Source organism: Trachypithecus francoisi, unplaced genomic scaffold, assembly GCF_009764315.1.
Source record: "Trachypithecus francoisi isolate TF-2019V2 unplaced genomic scaffold, Tfra_2.0 Contig00265, whole genome shotgun sequence".
Lineage (NCBI taxonomy): Eukaryota > Metazoa > Chordata > Mammalia > Primates > Cercopithecidae > Trachypithecus > Trachypithecus francoisi.
This window is the reverse complement of record NW_022680534.1, coordinates 51,792-77,590: the sequence shown is the minus strand read 5'-3', so window position 1 is coordinate 77,590 and position 25,799 is coordinate 51,792. Positions and strand designations below refer to the sequence as shown.

Sequence of the window (25,799 nt, the reverse complement as noted above, 5' to 3'; positions counted from 1 at the left end):
TACCATAAAGATGAAAGATGACTAGTGCTATTGAGAATGTAGAGCAAAGAGAATCCTTGTGCACTGTTGGTAGGAATGTAAATTAGTATTTTAAATTATTAACATGATTATTTTTAATTGAAAAATTTTTGTACTTTAAGATTCATTAATATGAGTTGCTTTCTGTTAGTCAAAGTTCAATGAGAAATACCTTAGTTATCCTAAATTAACATAAATAGGAGCAGACTCATAAGACTGGTCTTTCAGGTTCTCCTTAAGTACAGAATAAAACCTGTGGTAAACACTCTTTCTGAAGGAAAAATGTTCACTGATAATGTATATGCTACAAATACTTATTAAAGGCATAATTTCCAAAAATGTAGTAGGTGAAAAATGCATTATGGTTATTTTTCCTGCTCAGTTTTTGGATCCAGATGGATTTTTTATTTTGTTTTATTTAATGAATTATATAATTATAGTTAAGAAAACAAAAATTACTACCGCACATTCACAGGAGAAAAGTGAATTTTATTAGAAACCACTTCTAAGATTTTTCTGTGTATAACTTATTTTAGTTTAAGAGCCTCTAAATAAAGTCACATTCAGCATCTTTACTCATTGTTCTGTGAAAGTGTGTATGTATATTTTATGAATATGACATACTTTTGATTGAAAAATATTCAGCCCTACTCCAGGGGTGGTAGTAATTCCTCAGCTGCTTATTTTTATTCTTTTGAGTTTTCTCTAGATGTTTACATAATATTACAGTGCCTCTGGTTGATTTTCAGTATGTCCTGGCAACACTTTACCTGACCACCTGGGGTGCAAATACTGACAGAAGAGGAGCATAAAGCCAATGGCCAATAGGTAGGTTATGATGAGCTGCATGACAACTAACGAGTCACAACAATTCAGCAAAGATTTCCCTCCAATGAACCTAGATACCAATATCATTATCACATTTTCTAAAAACTGAAAGCTGTAGTGTAGGAATCTATGGCCCCACCTCTGTCTCCTGTCAATTATTTTCTCATCCGACAACTGCAGTTTCACTGCTGACCAGCAGGAGAAGTTGATTGCAGCATAGAGTAGTGTGATCAAGATAAGCATCAGTACTGTACCCACCACATTGGAACTATTTTCTGTGTTGTTAGGAAGATGAGCTCCACTTTTCCAAAACTCCAGCCACGGTGCCAACAATGGTACACAATATATGATTAAGAAAAAGGGTAGGCTCTTCAGTTGCAGAGATGCAGCAAAAAATGCCAGAGTCACTACACGTGAGATAACCTCCAGAAAACGCCATATCATAACATAGATGAATTCTATCGGCTGTAGCTTAATGGTAGTATCATCATTGCTGATCTGGATGGCCAGTATATTGCAGTGAATGGCCCCGTAAGTAACTGATAACAGGGAACATGTCATCAGGAATGCTATTAAAGACAAACATGAAAATGTTAGAGAATATTTTTCATGAGTAATGACCACTTTCTCTTCTAAAGTTGCCATTTTAAGATATATTCTTCCTCACCCACCTCCTTTAGAAAATCATTTACTTATAAAAAGAAAGATTTGTTAATCTTCCATTTTCAGGGATACAGTAAGTGTATGCATGCAAAATATATATTACACCTGGGAAAAACAAATAATAAGCAGATACATACACACCTACATTTAGACATGTATATACACATTCCCTCAAAGAGAAGACTGGCACAGATGAAATGGGAGTGAGACATTCAGATCTGATGTTATAAGGTGTGACAGCACATAGAAAGCAGTCTCAATTTTTAAAAAGTACCTGAATTAGACATTGGAAAGACAGTTTCATTCTTTATAGAAAGTTAGGAGTGTCAAGTAGGAAGTTAGCCTGTGAAATAGAGACTAATGTAATATAAATTGTGTTTTAGATTATGGTCATAACAGAAAAGAAAAAATAGGCTGTGGAGTTAAAGTAAATCCTGGACGTGGAGCTGACAGATTCTGCTGAGTGACTAAATACAAGGTAATAGAGAAGCAGAAAAAAATAAAAATTTACAGAAATTAACAAGTGTGTGTGTGCATGTGTGTGTTTGTGTGTATCCATGCAATTTTATGAGAAAATTTTTCATAAGCAAAATTAATTTCAACATTTTTCTCTTAATAATTACACAAATAAGCACACAAAAGAAAACCAAAATTGTGAAGTAGATGAATAATCGGTTTAAACAATTTTGTACTACATTAAGTTGAAAGAGTAAAAACTCATTTTACATATTCATGCAGGTTAAAAAAATATACTCTTTGGCTGGACGTGGTGGCGCACACCTGTGAGCACTTTGGGAGGCTGAGGTGGATGTATCACGAGGTCGGGAGATCAAGACCATTCTGGCTAATATGGTGAAACCCCACCTCTCCTGAAAATACAAAAAATGAGCCAGGCATACACCCAGCTACTTGAGAGGCTGAGGCAGGACAATTACTTGAACCTGGGAGGTGGAGGTTGCAGTGAACCAAGACAGCGCCACTGGACTCCAGCCTGGGTGACAGAGTGAGACTCGATCTCAAAAAACAAACACAAACAAAAAAAAAAAAACACTCTTCATACACGATGAACTTAAGCCAGAAAACAAGAAGGGGCCGGATAGCAAAATAGTCATTCCTCATCTAAATTTATTATTCACTTTCGGACACTATTTAGAAAATAAGTATTAACACTCCATTTATTCCTTACGGAATACTCAAAGTGAAACTCTAAAACAATAGCATTCTTAACTGCGTTTATGAGAAATGAGACTGAATATAATAAATGACCTAAAAATTAAATTTTAGAAAGTGGCCGGGCGCGGTGGCTCAAGCCTGTAATCCCAGCACTTTGGGAGGCCGAGACGGGCGGATCACGAGGTCAGGAGATCGAGTCCATCCTGGCTACACGGTGAAACCCCGTCTCTACTAAAAAATACAAAAAACTAGCCGGGCGAGGTGGCGGGCGCTTGTAGTCCCAGCTACGTGGGAGGCTGAGGCAGGAGAATGGCGTGAACCCAGGAGGCGGAGCTTGCCGTGAGCTGAGATCCGGCCACTGCACTCCAGCCTGGGCGACAGAGCGAGACTCCGTCTCAAAAAAAAAAAAAAAAAAAAAAAAAAAAAAAAGAAAGTAAAATTTGGCCAGGTGTGGTGACTCATACCTGTAACCCTTGACCTTTAGGAGGCTGAGATGAATGGATCACTAGAGCTCAGGAGTTCAAGACCAACCTGGGCAACATGGTGAAAACCTGTCTCTACAAAACATACACACATACACACACACAAATTTAACCAGGCATGGTGGCACATGCCGGTAGTCCCAGCTATTCAGGAGGCGGTGGTGGGAGGATTATTTGAACCCAGGAAACATGACTTTCACTTGGGACTTTTGTTTGTCTGTCCCCTTACCCCAGCACTTTGGGAGGATGATATCAAGGGGCAAACTTCTAGACCCATCCCGGCAACAGATGGGAAACTGTGCAGACAGCCCGATGGAGTCAAGTTCCAGTCAATATTCCTACTGGTTGACTACAGTGGCCTCAGGTCCTGAATAAACCTCAGAGGGAAGACCATGGTAGCTGCAGGCCTTGAGTGCCTCCAGTGCGCTACTGTGGGCTACAGGTGCAACCTGGCACTGAGTCAGCTTTGGTGGTCAAATTACTTCAGCCATCAAAGTATAGGCATTCAGATTCCCCCTATTTCTACCACGGCTGAAGCTCTCATAGACTTAAAGACCTTAATTTCCTTCTTTTTCTTGCCTTGAATCTCTGGGCAGGCTTACTGTAGAAGGAAGCTTCCAAACCAAGCCCAACCATGAACACCAAACCAGGCACCATATCATTGTGCAGACACCAATGCATAGTCACAAAGATCAAGATCAATGATGAGAACCTCATGGCACCAAGTGGACAAAATAAGGTGCCAGTTGTGAGTGACCCAAAAGAGATGGGCATGGACACATAGCTTGGCAAAAAATTCAAAATACTTGTTTTAAGGCAATGTAGTGGACTTAAGGAAAGCACAAACAATTCAGAAATTTATCGGAGAAACTTACCAAAGAGATTCAAATCATGGGAGGAAAAAACTAACAACAATGTTGAAGATAAAAACACAATAAAATAAAAAAATATGCAATTGAGAGCATTGACAGAAGTGGCCAAGCAGAAAATCTCAGACAAGTCAATTAAAAATATACAATCAGAAGAAAAAAAAGAAATCTAGAAAATTCATAGGATTTATGGGATAACCTCCAAAGAACAAATGTATTAGTCACTGGTGTCAAGGAAAAGCTGGGTACAGTGGCTTATGCCTGTAATCGCAGCTATTTGGGAGGTGGAGGTGGGTGGATCACATGTGGTCAGCAGTTTGAGGGCAGACTGCCCAACATGTGAAACTGTATCTACTAAAAATACAAAGATTAGTTGGCCGTGGTGGTGGAGGTCTGTAATCCCAGCTACTCAGGAGGCTGAGGCAGGACAATCACTGGAACCCAGGACGCAGAGGTTGCATTGAGCCAAGATCACGCCATCACACTCCAGCGTGGACAATAGGAGCAAAACTCCAAGTCAAAAACAAACAAACAAACAAAAAAAAAAACGGCATATTGTAGAAAAAAATTAAAAAATCTCTTTAGAAAAATAATAACAAAAAATTTCCAAACCTAAATAAAAATATGAATATTCAGGAAAAGGCTTCCAATAAGATTAAATCCAAATAATATCCCCATGGCTTAATATAATCAAACCAACAAATATCAAAGACAAAGAGAGCATACAGAATTTAAGCAGGATAAAAAAGAAAATATCATATCAGGAATACACCTATATATTTAATATATGCATATATATAATGTAAATACTAATAGACACAAAGGGAGAAAAATCTATAAGGTACTAATAGAAAACTTCAGCACGTTACTTTCAGCAATGAATAGATCATGCAGACAGAAAATCAGTAAGTAGACATTGGATCAAAATGCACTGCAGGGCAAATGGACAAAACAGTTACAGAACTATCCATCCAAGAGTTATAGATATACATTCTTCTCTACTGCATACATGGAACATTTTCTGGGATATGTCATACATTAGGCCAGAAAACACATCTTAATGAATTTGAAGAGATCAAAGTCATATAAGGTATCTCTTCTGTTATCACTAATTCATAAGTATTTGAAAACTAAATAACATACTGCTGAACAACCAGTGAGTCAATGAAGACATTACAAAGAAAATACCATATTTCTTGAGACAAAAATAGAAACACAACACATCAAAACCTACTGGATACAACCAAAGCAGTTTTGTTTTGTTTTCTTTTGTTTTTTTGGTTTTAAAATTGGAGTCGCACTCTCTCACCCAGGCTGGAGTGCAGTGGCGCACAATCTCAGCTCACTGCAAGCTCTCCCTCCAGGGTTCATGCCACTCTCCTGCCTCAGTCTCCCAAGTACCTGGGACTACAGGTGCCTGCCACCATGCCCAACTAATTTTTTGTATTTTTAGTAGAGACAGGGTTTCACCGTGTGAGCCAGGATGGTCTCGATCTCCTGACCATGTGATCCACCCGCCTCAGCCTCCCAAAGTGCTGGGATTACAAACGTGAGCCACTGCGCCTGGCCACACAACCAAAGCAGTTTTAAAGGGAAAGTTATGGCAATAAATGCCTTCATCAAAAAGAAGATATCAAATACACCAAGTCAAAGCATTAGAAGAACAAAAAGCTAAAATCAAAAGTAAAAAGAATCCCCAATAAGTATAATCAGAGACAAAAGAGGAGATACCATAACTGACACTCAGAAACAAATTAATGATAAGAAATCAAATCAGCAATAAAAAGTAACTCATTAAAGAAAAGCCCAGGACCTGATGGATTAACTATTGAATTCTACCTACCCCTAAAAAATAACTGCTACAAATTCTTTGTAACCTAGCAGAAAAAAAAAAAAAAAGAAAGAAAGAAAGAAAGAAAGTATGTGAACTATTCTAGTTCATTCTGTGGGGCCAGCATTATGCTCAATACAAAACCAGACAGGGACTCAACAAAGAAGAGAAAACTTCAAGGTAATATACCTGATTAACATAATGTAAAAATCCTCAACACAATATTGGAAATGGAATTATTATGCATATTTAGAAAACCATTCATGATTTTCCATGATCAAGTGAGATGCAGGAATGGATGCAGGAATGGTTTACTATGTAAGAATAATTAGATGTCATATATTACATCAGCAAAATAAATAACAAAATCTAGGTGGTCATTTCAATAAATAAAAAAAAGCCATTTGACAAAATTCAACATCTTTTTATAATAAAATCTCTTAACAAATTATGCATAGAACAATTGTAACTCAACACAACAAATGACATAAACAAGAATAACCAAATAATGCTTTATATGACACACCCATAGCTAACATCACAGTCAATGGGAGTTCAAAGCTGAAAGCTTTTCTCTGAAGATCTGAAAGGAGACTAAGAAGTTCACTTAAACTGCTTATATTAACATAACCCTGAAAGTCTTTAGCCAGAGCAACTGAAACAAAGAAAAGGTACCCAAATTGGCAGGAAAGAAGTAAATTGTCCATATTTGCTAATGATATAATCTGGAAATCCCTAAACACACCACTAAAAAGCAGTTAGAACCAATTCAGAAAATCAGTAAAGTTTCAGTTTACAAAATCAACATATAAAATTAAGTAGCATTTTCATATATAAATACCAAAATGTCTAAAAAAAAAAAAAAAACCCAAGAAAACAATTCCATTTACAACAGCTATGAGAAAACAAATGAACGAACAAAAAACCTTTTGAGTAAATATTACCAAGGAGGCAGAAAAAAATCTGCATTCTGAAAAATTAAAATAATGTAAATCAGTGGAAAGATACTATGTTAATTGACTGGAAAAAGTAATGTGGTTAAAATGTTTATAGGACTTAAATAGGCCCACAGATTCAATGCAATCTCTATCAAAACACCAATGGCATTTTTCACAGAAATAGAAAAAAATTCAAAATTAATATGAAACACGCACCAGTAAAAAATCCTGAATAGCCAAAGCAATCCTGAAGATGTCTGTGGGGTTGGGAAGTGAAACCCCAGAGCTGGAGGCATCATAATGCTATAAGCCAAAGCAATAGAACACAGTGAGCAGAAATAATTCCACACATGGATAGCCAACTGATATTCTACAGAGGTGCCAAGAGCGCAAAATGAGGAAATGTCAATCTCTTCAATAAGTGGTGCTGGAAAAACAAGAGAGCTACATTCAGAAAAACAAAATCAGAACCCTATCTCTTACCACATACAAAAATTAACTCAAATGCATTAAAAAGCTTAGTGCAGTGGCATGTACGTGTAGTTCCAGTTCCTCAGGGGTCTGAGTCAGAAGGATCACCCAAACCAAGGAGTTCAAGGCTGTAGCATGCCACACGCATGCCACTGCACTAACCCTAAGCAATATGTGTGACCTCATCTGTAAAATTACAATTTTAAAAACGTTTAAAAGTAAATACGTAATAAAAATCCTAAACTGTCAAACTGCTAGAATAAAACACAGGGCAAACTTAATGTTCTTGGCCTGGGCAAGGACTTTTTTTTGGATAAGAGCTCAAAACCAGGAACAACAGAACCAGAAACAGACAAATGAGGTTTCTTCCTACTAGAAAGCTTCCATACAGAAGGAAAAAAAAAAGTCAGAATGATAGAATGAGAGCAAATATTCGCAAATTATACATCAGACAAGGGGTTAATTAAAATATACAAGGAACTTAAAAAATATTCAAAAGCAAAACTGTAGCAGGACGAGCCACAGACAAAACCTCTCAGACACCGAGTTGTAGAAGGAAGGGCCTTATTCAGCTGGGAGCATTGGCAAACTGCTGCCTTAAAATCTGAGCTCCCCGAGTGCACAATTTCTGTCCCTATTAAGAGCTCACAACACTAAAGATTTCACATGAAAGCGTCGTGACTGATTTGAGTAAGCAAGGGTTAGGTGACAGGGGCTGCATGCACCAGTGGTCAGAGAGAAACAGAACAGGGCAGAGAGTTTCACAGTGTTCTTCTATACAATGTCTGGAATCTATGAATAACATAAGTTTCTAAGTCATGAGTTGATTTTTAACTACTGGGTTTAGGCCAGGCAGTCCTAAGCCTGGTTTTGGGCCTGATGCTGGGCTGCCTGTCTTTGGTTTTACTTCCTTGTTTTTTTCTTAAAACAGGCACTGAATATAAAACAACCTAAAACAACATGAGAGGGTGTCCCTCTTTCCTCATTCCCCCCTTTTGAGACTGTCACTTTTTATTAGCAGGAGTTCTCACTCTTATTTTTGCTACTTATGTCTTTTTGTGCAATAAATTGATAGTGATTCGTATAGTACACTTGTGCTAAAGCATTTTGGTGAACTAAAGTAGCAACAAAGCTTTTTATCATTTGAAGAAGTACAGGTATCAGACAAGGGAGCAGTCAGTACGTTCTTATTATTATTATAACTTTTATTATAAGAGTTTTAAATCCTCCTAGTGCTGGCAATTAATTTTTAAACATGGCTTCAGGGTCCAAATCGTGCTACATTTGTAAGGGCACATGTGACTATGTCTTTAACTACCTGCCTTTGATTGTCTATGTGTAGACAGTAATTAGTAAGGTTAAATTTCTTACAGACCTCTCTTTCAGCTGCTAGCAAGCAGTCGAGAGCCAATCTATTTTGACAGATAGCATTTCTTATCTGAGTTTCTTGCCAGGCCAGAATAGTCAAACCTTGACCAGTTTCATTAGTAATAATTTCTAAAACAGCTTGTAACTGTATGATTCAATTGAGCATGTAAATGGGGCTCCAGTATTCCCATGAGCCGTCTTGTGTCTAAGCGGTAGGCCTATAGTATTGTATAATTTTTTAGGAGGTTATTTATCATATTTTTAATTACCTATAGCTAGGCTTCATTTTTTGCAGGAAGCATAGACAGGGAAGCCCAGAAAGTTCACCTGTTTTTATGGGCAGTAAGAAGAAACATGGTTTAATAATGCCAATAACACAACCACCTGTCTACTGGTCAGGCAGCTTAGCGTAGGCTCTATGTCTACATATCCAGTATAACCCGGTGGAGGCAGTCTAGTTCTGGTGGAATTCTGGGTGGACCCAGACAGTCTGCAACCTTGGAAATTTACTGAATGGATTTCTTTCTGTATAATTGGAAGTTCACCATGTAACTGTTTTTGCGGTACTGTTATACAGCTTTTGTCCAAGACAACTAAGCCGCCCTACAGGATGAGTGATTTTTTTTTTCTTCTCTAGCTATGCAGTACTGTCTAATAATTCAGACTTTTAGAGCCAAAAAATTGTCAGAGTGGTTCTTTCGGGCTGGGAATTCATCAGGAACTGGGTCTGTAGAAACTAATTCTTGGGCTTCCCATGGCCATTGATCTCCTGTTTCAGTTCCTCTACAAACGTAACATGAAGTGAATTTTAGAGACTGGGCTACAAGTTTGGCTAATTGCAAAAGGAAATTTTGTGTTTTTCCTGGAATCTCAGGTACTGGCACATTTAATCCATCATAGAAAGTCTGAAATAGTCGTTCTGGGGAACATCTTTGAATATCTCCTTTCATTAGGATGCTTACACTAGGATCTAGTCCTTTTTCATCAATGCCTAATGGTTGTATTTTCCTTTATTCCATTTTGGGTCTGAGGGGTTTGTGATTACCAATTCTAAAGGGTTGCAGCTCCCACTCATGCAGGAGGGGCTGACTTTTCCTTTTTGGGGCCAAACAGGACCTTTTTTATTTTTTTATTTTTTTTTTAAGTAGCCCAAATGACACAATTATGTGAATTTGACACATTTCACATAAATATGATTCTTGACAGATACACTTATTTTCTGCTGTGTAACTTTTCTCTCAATCTAGAGAACCACATCCCATCCCATGCTGCTTACTATTAATAGCGGCACAGGCGTCAAATTTTAAGGTTACATTTTTGGGGACCTCTCTTTCCTCTGTTCTAGCTATTACTTTACTTGTGTCACTTAGAAAAGGACCAGTCCTTAATTTTATTTTAAAAACTGTGACCACGGTAGGCTTAAAAGGAGTCATAACACGCATTAGGTTGGTTATTTCCTGGGCTACACACCTTGGATAGAATAGCATTATACAAACAAGTTTCTTTCTTTTAAAAAAAATTTTTTATATTATTATTATACTTTAAGTTCTAGGGTACATGTGCATAACGTGTAGGTTTGTTACATATGTATACTTGTGCCATGTTGGTGTGCTGCACCCATCAACACGTCAGCACCCATCAATTCATCATTTACATCAGGTATAACTCCCAATGCAATCCCTCTCTCCTCCCCACTCCCCATGATAGGCCCCGGTGTGTGATGTTCCCCTTCCCGAGTCCAAGTGATCTCATTGTTCAGTTCCCACCTATGAGTGAGAACATGCGGTGTTTGGTTTTCTCTTCTTGTGATAGTTTGCTAAGAATGATGCTTTCCAGCTGCATCCATGTCCCTACAAAGGACGCAAACATCCTTTTTTATGGCTGTATCGTATTCCATGGTGTATACATGCCACATTTTCTTAATTCAGTCTGTCACAGATGGACATTTGGGTTGATTCCAAGTCTTTGCTATTGTGAATAGTGCCACAATAAACATACGTGTGCATGTGTCTTTATAGCAGCATGATTTAGAATCCTTTGGGTATATACCCAGTAGTGGGATGGCTGGGTCATATGGTCCATCTAGTTCTAGATCCTTGAGGAATTGCCATACTGTTTTCCATAATGGTTGAACTAGTTTACAATCCCACCAACAGTGTAAACGTGTTCCTATTTCTCCACATCCTCTCCAACACCTGTTGTTTCCTGACTTTTGAATGATTGCCATTCTAACTGTTGTGAGATGGTGTCTCATTGTGGTTTTGATTTGCATTTCTCTGATGGTGAGTGATGATGAGCATTTTTTCATGTGTCTGTTGGCTGTATGGATGTCTTCTTTTGAGAAATGTCTGTTCATATCCTTTGCCCACTTTTGGATGGGGTTGACAAACAAGTTTCTTTTAGAGCCCTGGTACACTTATAATAACCATAAAATAATAGGACTGTAGCAATCTTTTGTCCTACCTCAGGTACTTGATGCATACACTGGGAACAGTCATCAGTCTGAGGAAGGTCAGTTGAAGGCCTTACTGTACACATCCAAATTTTAAGGAAAATGAGTCCCATAATGAGTTTGCTCATGCTTCGGCCACGCGTGGACCAGTCAGTTTCGGGTATGACTGGAGCAGGGCTCGTCATCTTTTTCAGAGTCACTTTGCAGGGGTTAGCGAAGCTGCTTCCATCCATGTACAACTCCCAGTCTACAGATGTTTAAGGATGGTCTTGGAGGTTAGATCCACTAGAATAAACTGTGTCCAATACTTTTACACAATTAGGTTTAACTGGGCTCTTTCATACCAGGAGCAAGGTGACAGGTTTAGGGTGTTGCAAACTTCAATGGTTATGCAGGGATTTTTTACAGAGCAAGTTTTGGTATCCAGTTAGTCCAGCATTTATTAACTAATGGTGTCCTTTGGTATTTATTAAAATTACCACAGCATGGGGGGACTTTACGTTTAGGTTTTGTCTAAAAGTTAGCCTATCTGCTTCTTGTGCTAACAGGGCCATTGCTGCCAGGGCCCTTGAACATGGGGGCCAGTCTTTGGAAAACCCATCTATTTATTTTGAGAGATGGGCCACTAGCCTTGGCCAGGGCCCTACAGTCTGGGTTAAAACGCTAACTGTCTTTTTCTTTTTTCTTTCTTTCTTTCTTTCTTTTTTTTTTTTTTTTTGACACACAGAGCGTAAAGAGTTTTGTCAGTGCAGGTAGCCTCAGGGCTGGGGCCAACGTGAGTTTTTCTTTTGAACCTATGAGAAGCTCATTGCTATTGGCTGTAACAGATGTAGTTTATTTAATCTACGTTTTTATTGACTATCATCTACTAAAACATTGATTTAAATCCTGTAACTATTTCATTTCAAGCTTTAAATTGATCTGGTATTTCTTGTGGGGCTCTAATTGCATCTAAATAGATGTGAGAGTTGAAAGACTTATAAGGGGCTTCTCTCACTTTATGATGTCTTATTATTATTATTATTATTATTATTATTATTATTATTTTCTCTAGTTGATGAAATGCCAGGGTGAAAGGGATAGCCAACTTGACTAAAGCACAAGTGCCACTCTATAGTTATTTGGCAGAGTGCCCAGTAAAGGTCCACCACAATACCACCAAACATCCACTCAGGGCTGAACAAGGGCTCACTAATTGATAAACTCGTGAAAATTCTTAATCTTGTTGCGTTCCTTCATGTCTCCAAGGAAGGCTAACTCTCTTCCCTGCCATGAGAGACATGAAGTGAACTTAGTGTTGGGAGATGGAAGGCCCTCGAGAGCTGACCCGCAGGGACTTGGGGATACAGCAGAGAGAGCTTGGCATGACTTATTACTCCAGAGTGTAGAATCCTGGAAAAGAGCTACCATGCAGCCCACACCTGGTTGACTGGAGGACCACCTCAGTGGAAGGGGGACAATCAGGGCCTCTGGCCTGCTATGTGCACAAGCTAACAATTGCTTTTGTTTAATGTGCAGATGGAATATTTGCTCCATTTCAACCAGGCATTTGCATCTTTGTACACTGTCTTAATTGCCTAAGTTTTTTTTTAAGTCTTTAACTTCTATGATCCTCTAGTAAAATGAACATTTCTTTTAGCATCTCTTGCTATTAGTTTTTAGACCAAAAAAAAGCTAAACACCATTTTATATTTAATAATGCTTTTTATATGATATTTATACCAGATAAGCTAAATTTTAACTTTATATTAGTGTGTTAACATTAATCTTAATTTTAATAAAACCTTGTAGACATATTTAATTTTTTATGTTTGACCATCAAGTAAGATTTTATAGAGTCTCTTTAATATTTTATAATTTTTGTTAAAGAGCAGGTGGATGGTCAGGGAACCAAGAAATGTAGCAGGAGGGGCTGCAGGCAAAACCTCTCAGACATCGAGTTGTAGAAGGAAGGGCTGTATTCAGTTGGGAGCATCGGCAAGGCTGCTGCCTTAAAATCCGAGCTCCCCAAGTGCATAATTTCTGTCCCTTTTAAGGGTTCACAACACCAAAGATTTCACATGAAAGCATCGTGATTAATTTGAGCAAGCAGGGGTTATGAGACAGGTGCTGCATGCACCGGTGGCCAGAGAGAAACAGAACAGGGCCGGGAGTTTCACAGTATTCTTCTACACCATGTCTGAAATCTATGAATAACATTTGGTTTCTAAGTTATGAGTTGATTTTTACACACTGGGTTTAGACCAGGCAGGCCCAGCCCTGGTTTATGTGACGCCGGGCTGCCTATCTTTGGTTTTACTTCTGTGTTTTTTTCTTAAAACAGGTACTGAGTATAAAACAATATAAAACAACATGATAGCTTCTCCCGCTTTCTTCAAAATAAACAAACAAATACCACATGTTCTCACTTATAATTGGGAGCTAAATGATGGTTACACACGGACATATAGAGGGGAGCAACACACACTGTTGCCCATTGGAGGCTACAGAGTGGGAGCAGGGAGAATATCAGTGAAAACAACTAATGGACACTAGGCTTAATACCTGCGTGATGAAATAATTTGTACAACAAACCCCCATCACACGAGTCTACCTACATAACAAACTTGCACAGGTAGCCCTAAACCTAAAATAGAAGTTAATTTTAAAAATTAGAAAGAAAAAAACAATTCTGTATAAAAAATAGGTCTCCTAATAGGCCTTTCTCAAAAGGCATTTTTCAAAAGAAGACATGCAAATCAAAGCAGTATGAGGCTTTACCTCATCCTGAGTGGAATGGTCATTATTTAAAGAATAAAAATAAAAAAGAAAAGATGAAACAAAAACACAAAAGACTGTGGAGGAAGGAAAACCCTTGCACACTATGGGTGATGATGTAAATTATTACACTCATTATACATCAGTAAACCCATTTTATTCCATGAACAGTTTGGAGCTTCCTCAAAAATTAGAAACTAGTACTAATGCATTATCCAGAAATTCCACTTTTGAGAATGTATCAAAAGGAATTGAATCCAGTATGTTGAAGAGGTACACACACTCCCATGTTTATTCCAGCATTATTCACAGTAGCCAAGATAACGAATCACCTCAAGTGTCCATCAGTGAATGAATACATAAGGAAAATATGGTACATATACACAACGGAATAGTATTCAGCTATAAAAAAGAATGATACTCTCATCTACAGCAACAGGGATGAACTTGGAGGACATTACCTTGAGTGAAAAAAAAAAAGTCTCACTTTTATCAGAAAGCTTAAAAGGAAAAAAAAAAAAAAGACTCTACGGATATACAGAGCAAAACAATGGCTACCAGAGACTGCAGTGGTTACAGGAAAAGAAAGAATGAGGAGAATTTTATCAAAAGATTTATAATTAGAGTCAGATAGGAGTAATAAATTTAAAGATATCTATTGTATAGTAGGCTGACTACAGTTAGTGACGATGTATTTTTGAAATATGTACAGAGAATGAATGTTATTTGCTCTTACCAAAAAAAAAAAAAAAAAACAAAAAACAAAAAAGACAGAGATAACTATGTGAGAAAATGCATTTGTTAATTCTCTGGATTTAACTATTCCATGTTATATACACTTAAAACATCAACTTGTACACAATGAAAACATACAATGTAACCTGTTGATGTAAAAAATAAAAGAGAAAGAAAGGAGGCAGAGGGAGAGAGAGAAAGAAAGCAAGAGAAAGAGAGAAAGAGAGACTGAAACTAATGGGGAAAAACAGCCACACCATAAAACTGCATTACACTGACCACTGGTACAATTTTCTTGGGTTTTTCTGTTTGTTGGTTTTGGTTTGGTTTTTTTTTTCTTGTTTTCTCCTGTTGTTGTTGTTGTTTGTTGTTGTTGTTGTTGGAGGGGACGGAGATTTGCTCTTGCTCCCAAGGCTGGAGTGCAATGGCACTGTCTTGGCTCATTGCATCCTCTGCCTGCTGGGTTCAAGACATTCTTTTGCCTCAGCCTCCTGAGTAGTGAGGTTACAGGCACCCACCACCGTGTCCAGCTAATTATTGTATTTTTAGTAGAGACAGACAGGGCTTCACCATGTTGGCCAAGCTAGTCTTGAAATCCTAAACTCATGTGATCCACCCACCTTGGCTTCCCAAAGTGCGAGAATTACAGGTGTGAGTCACCGTGCCCAGCCTACACTGACACAATTTTCATATGTTTATAAATAGGTGTCCATTTAAATTTTGTCATTTAATAGAAAGCAAATAATTATGAATCTTGTTTTAAAAATTGGTGGTAATAGGACAAGTGAACACACAAATACACAGTCTAGAGATCTGTGAGTACAATGAAAACTGCATCTAAGGCTATGAAGCTAGTAGAACTTTTTGTAAAAAATTTTCCAACTAGAGATCCTATCCAATGGGATATGGTTGTGTACTTATAGGTTTACTTAGCCATCATTTGTTTTACTGCTGAGTATCATATATAATTCAATAATTTTAGACACATGTAAAATGTGTCTAAATTTGATTCTCATTTGATTTGAATGCTCACTTGTCAAATGTCTGTTTCTTTGACAAACAACTTCTTATTCTTAGTTTGTTGTTCACATATATGCTACAAACTTTCCTTGCTACGAAAGAATTTCAAAAGACATCTGATATCAAATGACATCTTTGTAATGAAATACTGTACATTCCATCTCTTTTAGTGATGTTTTGTTCAAGTCTGTATTTATCAACTCTGAAAATAAAAAATGATTACCTTCCTTTTACATGTTGCAATCAGCTCTTCCCTCTTAAATGTCAAATAAAAATGTTTTGATTTTATTTTACCTTTGCAGCTAATCAACATGCGTCTGTTCAACTAGTTGTCTTCCTCTTCATGTATATTTGAAGAGCATATATCTAAATGTGTACATTCCTAGTGACTATTTTTTATTTTTTATTTTATTTTATTATTTTGAGGTGTAGATTTGCCTTGTTGCCCAGGCTGGAGTGCAATGGTGCCATCTCAGCTCATGGCAACCACCGCCTCCCAGGTTCAAGTGATTCTCCTGCCTCAGCCTCCCCAGTAGCTGGGATTACAGGCATGCTCCACCATGCCCAGCTAATTCTGTATTATTAGTAGAGGCGGGATTTCTCCATGTTGGCCATACTGGTCTCAAACTCCCAACCTCAGATGATCTGCTGGCCTTGGCCTCCCAACCTGCTGGGATTATAGGCATGAACCACTGCACCCAGCCCTGGTAATGACTATTTTTTAAATTTGACATGACAAGTTAATGAGAAGGTACAAAAACGGTGCAGACATGTTCAGTGTACATTTACACATATTCCCCCAAAGGCTGCATTTTAAATAATTTCTCATAATTCCAGTACACATGTTAAGAGGAAACTGACATTGGTTCTATATATGCGCGCGCGCACGCATGTGCACGCGTGTGTGTGTGTGTGTTGAGGGTTCTATTTCATGCTGTTTAGGTGTAGATTCAGGTAACTGCCTCTACAATCTTGTTATTGAGGAGAGCAGATATCACCTGGCGACCATAAAACAGACCATCCAGAGACAAAACTTCTTATCTGATGAATTTAAATGGGAGCAAAGACCATATAGTAACCATCAAATAGGCTGCCAAAGAGGCAAAATTCCTTACCTGGGAATTTAGAATCAAATTTTCTGAATATCTAAAGTCAGCATGTAGTTTTGGGTCTCTTTCAACATTTACTATAAGTAACTAAAATTTCAAACTAACCAAAGGAAGCCAAGCAATGAAGTAAAGAAATTCAAGAGCTGAAAGATGAAACAGCCACTTAAAGACAGACCAAAAATTGAATTCTTCAGCTGAAAATTTCACAATAAGAACACTATCATACAAATGGAAGTGTTAATGGGAATAGACCAAGCTGAGGAAAGAATTTCAGAACTTCAAGATTGGTTCTTCATATCAACTTGGTCAGACAACAATAAAGGAAAAATAATTCAAAATGAACAAAACATCCAAGAAATATGGGGTTATGTAAAGAGACCAAATCTATGACTTGATTCATAAGCATTCCAGAGAGAAAAGGAGAGAGAATAAGCAACTTGAAAAATATATTTGAGGAGACAGTCATGAAAGTCTTCTTCATCACACTAGAGAGGTCAACATCCAAATCCAAATAATATGGAGAAACCTAGCCAAATGCTATGTAAGATGACCATTCCCAAGGTACATAGTCATCAGATTCACCAAGGTCAGTGCAAAAAGAAACAAACAAACAAAAGAAAGAAAACAAAAATGAAATATAAATGCAGCTAGAGAGAAGTGGCAGGTCACTTACAAAGAGAACACAATCAGGATGGCAGCAGACCTCTCAGCAGAAACCGGAGACTGGGGGCCTATTTTCAACATTAAAAAAAAAAAAATCCAAGAATTTTATATCCCACCAAACTAAGATTCATAAGTGAAAAAGAAAGAAAATTCTTCTCAAACAAATGCTAAAGACATACACTTCAAGTAGAGTAGGCTTTCAGGACATCCTCAAGGGAATGCCAAACATGAATTTCAAAGAATGATACCTGTTCTCACAAAAGCACACTTAAGTGCAAGCCCACAGGCACTTTAAAGCAGCTACACAGCAAAGTCTACCTAACAACCAGCTAACAACGTGATGACAGGATCAAAATCACACATATCAATACTCACCTTGAATGACACACAGTGGTAGGCTGAATAAAAAGATAAAACCCACCCATCTGTTGTCTTCAAGGCACTCATCTCACATCCAGTGACACACATACCCTCAAAGTAAATGAGCAGGTAAGATCCATCATGCTAATGGAAAACAAAGAGAAGAGGAAAACAGATGTGAAACCAATGAAATTTGAGAAGGACAATGAAGGTCACTACATAATAATAATGGGTACAATCAAACACTATCCTAAATGTTAGGCCTCTGAGCCAAAGCTAAGCCATCATGTCCCCTGTGACCTGCACGTACACACGTACACATCCAGACCGCCGATTCCTGCCTTAGCTGATGACATTCCACCACAAAAGAAGTGAAAATGGCCTGTTACTGCCTTAACTGATGACATTGCCTTGTGAAATTCCTTTTCCTGACTCATCCTGGCTCAAAAGCTCCCCCACTGAGCACCTTGCGACTCCCCCCCACCTCTGCCCACCAGAGAACAACCCCCTTTGACTGTAATTTTCCTTCACCTACCCAAATCCTATAAAATGGCCCCACTCCTATCTCCCTTCATTGACTCTCTTTTCAAACTCAGCCCGCCTGCACGTTACGTAAATGTGATTAAAAAGCTTTATTGCTCACACAAAGCCTGTTTGGTGGTCTCTTCACATGGATGTGCATGACACTAAATACACATACATACAAAAATGGAACACCCTGATTTGTAGAACTTCTCCTTTTTTTTTTTTTTTTTTTTTTTTTTTGAGACGCAGTCTCGCTCTGTCGCCCAGGCTGGAGTGCAGTGGCCCTGGATCTTGGCTCACTGCAAGCTCCGCCTCCGGGGTTTACACCAGTCTCCTGCCTCAGCCTCCTGAGTAGCTGGGACTACAGGCACCCACCACTACTCCTGGCTAGTTTTTTTTTTTGTATTTTTTAGTAGAGACGGGGTTTCACCATGTTAGCCAGGGTGGTCTCGATCTCCTGACCTCATGATCTGCCCATCTCGGCCTCCCAAAATGCTGGGATTACAAGCTTGAGCCACTGCTCCCTGCCCCCAGAACTAGTTCTTCTTGACCCATGAAAAGACTAACAAAGAAACTCTGGACTTCAACTCAACACTTGACCAATAGGACCTAACACACATCTACAAAATGAACATGCCACCCAACAAACAGAGAATAGTCATTCTTCTCATCTGCATACAGAACATAGCCTAAGATTGACTCTGAGCAATTTACTAAGGCAAGCCTCGTTAAATTCAAAAGAAACAGAAATCACACAAAGCACACTGTTGGTCCACGGTGCAATAAAAATAGAAATAAATACCAAGAAGATCTCTCAAAATACACAAATACAGGGAAATCTAACAACTTACACCTGAATAACTCCTATGTGAACATCAAAATTAAGGCAGAAATTACAATAATTCTTTGAAATAAATGAAAATAGGAAAAACTTTCCCACATCTCTGGGATGCAGCCAAAGCAGGGTTAAGTGGAAAGTTTATAGCCCTAAAATGTCTTCATCAAAAAGTTAGAAAAATCTCAAATTAACAATCTAACTTTGCACCTAAAAGAGCTCGGAGGGAGGGGGAACAAACATTGAATCCAGAAGAAAATAACTAAAACTAAAGAACTTAATGAAACTGAGATGCAAAATACATATAAAAGATCACTTAACCAAACCAAGAGTTGACCTTTGAAAATAAAATAAATAAATAAATGGATAGTCTACCATCTAAATTAACCAAGACAAACAAACAAACAAACAAAAAAACCAACAGGGTGCACATGATCACTCACCTCTAATCCCAGTACGTTGAGAGGTTGAAGTGGGTGGATCACCAGAGGTGAAGAGTTTGAGACCAGCTTGGCCAACATGGTAAAACCCTGTCTGTACTAAAAATACGAAAATTAGCCAGGCATGGTGGTGCATGCCTGTAATCCCACACACTCAGTAGACTGAGGCATGAGAATTGCTTGAACCTGGGAGGCAGAAGTGTCGGTGATCCAAGATCATGCCACTCAACTGCAGCCCTGGTGACAGAAAAAACTCAGTCTCAAAAAAAAAAAGAAGGGACAACAAAATCCAAAGACGCACAATAAAGACAACATAGGCAGTATATGACCTATTCCACAGAAATACAAAAGATCCTCAGAGACAACTATGAACAACTCTATGCACACAAATCAGAAAATCTGGAGGAAATAGATAAATTCCTGGAAGCACCTAATCTCCCAAGACTAGATCAAGAAGAGATTGAAACTCTGAATAGGCCAATATCTATGCCTTAAGTTGTTTAGGTAATTAAGAACCTATCAATAACTTTTTAAAAAATCCCTGGAGCAGATGAATTCATAGCCAATTTTTTCCTGATGTAGAAAGAACTCATAACAATGCTATTATAATTATTCAAACAAATGGTGGAGGGGCCTTTTACCCATCTCATTCTATGAGGCCAGCATCAGCCTGATACCCAAACCTGGCAGAGACACAAGAAAACTTCTGACCAATATCCCTCATGAAAACAGATGCAAAAATCCTCAACAAAATATCAGCAACCTGGATCACAGTGCATCAAAAAGCTGGTACACCACAATCACAGTAGGCTTTATTCCTGGAATGGCTCAACATATCCAAATCAATAAATGTGATCACCACATAATCAAAGGTAAAAGCCAAAACAGAAAAAGGGATTGATAAAATCAAACATCTCTTCATGACAAACTCAACAGATTAAGCATCAACATAATAAGTCTCCTCTAACAAACCCATAGCCAACATCATACTGAATGGGCAGAAGCTCAAATTATTTAATGCTATCCCTGTCAAACTGTCAGCACCATTCTTCACAAAATTAGAAAAAATATTATTATAAAGTTCATATAGAACAGCAACAACAAAAAGCTGAATTAGTCAAACCATTCATAAGCAAAAATAGCAAAGACAGTGATGTTATACTATCTGACTTCAAACTACACTTAAAAGCTGCAGTAGCAAAAACAGCTTGGCACTGGTGCAAAACAGACACAGAGACCAAGAATACAGGTCAGGGAACCCGGGTATAAAGCCACATACCTACAATCATCTGATCTTTGATAAGGCCAATGAAACAGGCAATAGGAAAAGGATTCCCTTTTAAATAAATGATTCTAGGATAACTGGCTAGCCATAGGTAGAAGAATTAAACTGAACCAATATATGGTGAATTAACTTTCACCATATACAAAAATTAACTCAAAATGGATGAAATGTTTAAATCTAAGACCTCAAACTACAAAAATCGTGGAAAACAACCTAGGAAGTATTCTTTCAAACATCGATAGTGGCAAAAAAAATTTAGGTAAGTCCCCAAATGCAATTTTGCATCAAAAATAAAAATAGAAAATTGGGACCTAATTTAACCAAAGGTTATCTGCACAGCAAAAGAAACTGTAAACAGAGCAAACGGACAACCTACACAATGGGAGAAGATATTTTCAAACTATGCATCCAACAAAGGCTTAAGATCCAGAATCTACAAAGAACCTAAACAAACCAACAAGCACAAAACAAATAACTCTATTAAAAAAACAGGTAAAAGAAAATGAACAGACGCTTCACAAAAGAAGACGTACAAGTGGCCAACAAGCATATGAAAAGCTGTTCAGCATCAGCCCATGTACGGTGGCTCACCCCTGTAATCCTGGCACTTTGGGAGGCCCAGGTGGGTGGATAACCTGAGGTCAGGAGTTCAAGACCAGCCTGGCCAATATAGCAAAACCTTGTCTCTACTACAAATGTAACAATTAGCTGGGCATGTTGGTACATGCCTGTAATCACAGCTACTTGGGAAGCTGAAGCAGGAGAATCACTTGAATCTGGGAGGTGGAGATTGCAGTGGGCCAAAATCATGCCAGGGCACTCCAGCCTTGGCAACAAGAGTGAAACTCCATCTCAAAAAACAGCAACAACAAAAACTTCCACAAATTCAGCATCAGTATTCGTCAGAGAAATGCAAATCAAAACCACAATGAGACAGTATCTCATATCCACAAAAATGGCTACTATTAAAATGTCAAAAACCAATACATGCTGGATAAGGATGCTGAGATAAGGGAATGCTTACACACTGCTGATAGAAGTGTAAGTTACGTCAGCCACTGTGGAAAGCAGTCTGGAAGTTTCTCAAAGAACTTAATATAGAGCTACCATTTCAACCCAGCAATCCCATTATTGTGTATGTACCCAAAGGAATATAAATCATTATATGTCCAAGGCACATGCAGTCATATGCTCACTGCTGCACTATTCACGATAACAAAGACATGGGATCAACTCAGGTGCCCATCAGTGGTACACCGGGTAAGGAAAATGATTGATTTTTTTCGGATGGTTTCATTGTATTCCATGTATGTGTATGTGGAATACCGTGCAGCCATACAAAATAAATAAATCATGTCATTTGCATCAACATAAATGCAGGTTGAGGCCACTGTCCTAAGCAAATCAGTGCAGAAATAGAAAAGCAAATAGATGTGCTTACTCATAAGCAGAAGCTGAACATTCAGCACTCCTGAACATAAATATGGAAATAACAGATATTGTGGACCACTAGTGGGTGGAGGGAAGGACCGAGTGCGCTAAAAAACAAACTCCCTATTGTGTACTATGCTTACTACATGGGTGATGTGATCCACACTCCAAGCCTCAGCATCTCACACAATATTCCCATGTAACAAACTTGTACATATACTGTACATATACTCCCTGTATCTAAGGTAAAAATTTAAAATAACAGATACAGAACTATTTGCCTGGTGACTTTTATAAAATTTTATGGTCTTAGGCACATTCTAATTTTCATGCAGTTGCTATTTCTATTAAAAGCAAAGCTGTTTGGCTGGGCGCAGTGGCTCATGCCTGTAATCCCAGCACTTTGGGATTTTTTACACGAGGTCAGGAAATCGAGACCATCCTGGCTAACACAGTGAAACCCCGTCTCTACTAAAAATACGAAAAAATTAGCTGGGCGTGGTTGCGGGAGCCTATAGTCCCAGCTACTCCGGAGGCTAGGGCAGGAGAATGGTGTAAACCTGGAAGGCGAGCTTACAGTGAGCAGGGAAAAAAAAAAAAAAAAAAAAGCAATGCTGTTTATAAAAGGCAGATTATAACAAAAATATGTTTTAGATAGAAACTTATTCCTCTACTTCTTATCTAAATATTATATCATGCTTAATTTAACTCTGCAGGATCAATAAAATAAATTGATGCTAACTTTTATATATGTAAAATTTCTATGGATTCCAACAGCATCTTTTTATAAGCTGCTAACCAAATACATTCATAGAAATTCAGTCTTATAAAAAATTGAGTGCAACTGTAATTTGGGATTACGTATTTCAACTTCTCAAATTCTATTGTATTATTTCACCTTACTGTCCTTTGTCTGTCTTTCAGCACCAAATAACTCGACTTACCTCTACCAAAAGGCCATTCTCTTATAGTGAGAGTGATGTATATCTGAAAAATTAATTGTGGAGCAGAACCAAGAAAAGCCTGAATCACTGACATGCACTTGAAAGCCTTCTGCTGCATGAAATTATCCCGGACTGAGAGTGCAATCTCCCTTTCCAGCATCGTGTTTCTCTTTGTGATGCTATCTTGACTCTCTTCCTTCTCCTGTTTAAGATTTTTCAACAATTTGTGGTAATTTATAATGGCCTGTGAACACCTGTTAACATGAAGTAACATCCGAAATTAACATTTATTGGTGTCAGACACCTAGAAATGTTTGAAAGTTTATCAGTATAGGAACTCTTAATTTTGAAATGATACCATCAAATGGCAAACATTAACTTAATCACACTGGATAAAAAATAAGTTTCTAACAGTTTCTAATCTTATTATTTATGGAAGTTCTTCTCCTCATTTTCAACTTGAAATATTGTATAACTGCAGCCTGAAAAAAAAAATTTAAACAACAGATGAAAAAGTAAAAACTCCTTCATTCATACACAATTCAATTCACTTTCTCAAGGTCAGTTTGATTAAATTATATCCAAAACTTTTTCCGATGCATTTGCATTCTGACACATACAAAAGTTATTTCTCCAGAAGCATACTCTTCTGACAACTTTTTAAAGACATCAGTGTTTTTAGGTGTTCTTCCCATTATACAAATGTCAACTGCCTCAAAGGACCGCAAATTTCCATTGGAACATATTTTGGTTTATGATTTTTCTCTAGTGATGAAATTTAGCTCATTTAGCATGATTTTAAGTCAGCAGCCTAAAAACACCCAGTGAATGCTTAAAGCAGTCCCAGGTAAGTGACAAAAACATACACAGATATGATCTATAGTGGAGTTTAACTTCAAAGTAGTCCTCAAAGAACTTCCACAAGTAAAAATCTATGGGAAATAAGCAGATCTTTATAAGAAATCACAAAACATGAATAAAAACAAGATTCCATGAATAAGAAGTGAAAAATGACCCCAACATATTTCCTATGTAAAATTTACCAAATCAAAAATATTTACTTTTTGCAGAAATACTAGATTACTTCAGAAGTATGAAAAAAGAATGCTTCTCAATGATGAACAAGTGTTTAAGAGAACCAACAAAATCTCTAGAAAACAAAATATAAAAATCACTGGGTAAATTAAATAGTTGAAAGCTAATTAGATAACTGAAAAATAAATACTTTAACAAAAGTACAAAAAAATGTAGCAAAGAGAGAAAGAAGCATCTAATATGTGATGGAGATTATAGGGCATTTAAGAGTGACAAAGCTTGCACTTCTGATCAGAATTTTAGAAGAACACAGGAAGTGGCAGTATTTTTAAAATAATGATTAGAAAAAGAATTTCAAATTGTTACAATTGTGAATTCTCAGGTAAAAGAAGTCTTATATATCCTAAGCAGAAAAGACTTATAAAGAATAAAATTAAATAAGTGTGGCTAGATTCGGTGACTCATGCCTGGAATCCCAGCACTTTGGGAGGCCGAGGAGGGGTGGATCTCTTGAGCTCAGGAGTTGGAGACCAGCCTGGGCTACATGGTGCAACACTGTCTCCCCTAAAAAAATACAAAAATTAGCTTGGAGTGGCGGTGCATGCTTGTAGTCCCAGATATTGCTGAGGCAGGAGTGTCATCGCTTGAGCCTGGGTGGCAGAAATTGCAGTTAGCTGAGATTACACCACTGCCCTCCAATCTGCACAACACAGTAAGATGTCATCTCAAAAAAATAAATGTATAAGTAAGTGCAAGTTTTAAAATAACGCAATGCGGGCAAATAGACTAAACTTACGTGTTCAGAACTACAAGTTGTCAGGTGTTAGAGAGTTACAGTTAAAGCATAAGAACAAGAAACAAAAGCAATCAGCAAAATGAAAAAAGAAACAAAACATAATACAAACAACAGAAAAGGCAGAAAAGGTTGTTTGTGCTTTTATCAAATCAGAAGAAACATGTCAATGCAAAAACAGCATCATCAGCATAATAAAGGTCAGTGCAAAATAATATTTTGTCAGAAAAAATGTATTAATTTTAAGCTTCTATACACCCAATAACTTGCAAAAATGAACAAATCTAGCAAAAATCTAAAAGAAAAATATGTTACTATAGAATTTTATGGTCTGGATCCCATTTTCTCTCTTACAATACAAATGGCAGTTTTCAGAAAGCATACATTGTTAAAATTTTTTAAAATCATTATTGTTAAGTAACATCTTTCTTTAAACAAACAGGATATTTTCAATATCTCCAAAGTCTCCTCTGTCATTGTCTACTATTATTGTACCTCTCTCTTAACACACAATCCAATGACCATTGCATTCCATTAGACCCTATTAACATAATTGCTAGCTCTTTCTTAGCAATTATGAAATGTATGATAAATTAAATAGAAAATCATATCACTATACATTTTAGATACTTTTGGCCTCTAAGTATCACTATCATTTATTATCTCTACATTATTTTTGCTTCTGACCAAATAGAAAACAGTTTTTCTCGAGCTATCCCTTATCTTTCATTGTCTTATCTGAGGAATTTTATCAGGGTTTGGGGAAGGAAAAAT

At 37.5% G+C, this 25,799-nt stretch overlaps 1 protein-coding gene across 1 annotated transcript in view; it reads right to left on the bottom strand.

Annotated features, from left to right (window-relative positions):
* Positions 1 to 486: 486 nt before the first annotated feature.
* The window catches only part of XKR3 (XK related 3), a 46,111-nt gene continuing 20,798 nt past the window's right edge, over positions 487 to 25,799 (bottom strand). The window contains exons 2-3 of the mRNA XM_033210037.1: positions 23,198 to 23,451; positions 487 to 1,415 (exon numbers count right to left, since the gene is read on the bottom strand). Coding sequence (XP_033065928.1) covers positions 742 to 1,415; positions 23,198 to 23,451 — 928 coding nt within the window. The 3' untranslated portion in view covers positions 487 to 741. The remainder of the gene's footprint in view (positions 1,416 to 23,197; positions 23,452 to 25,799) is intronic.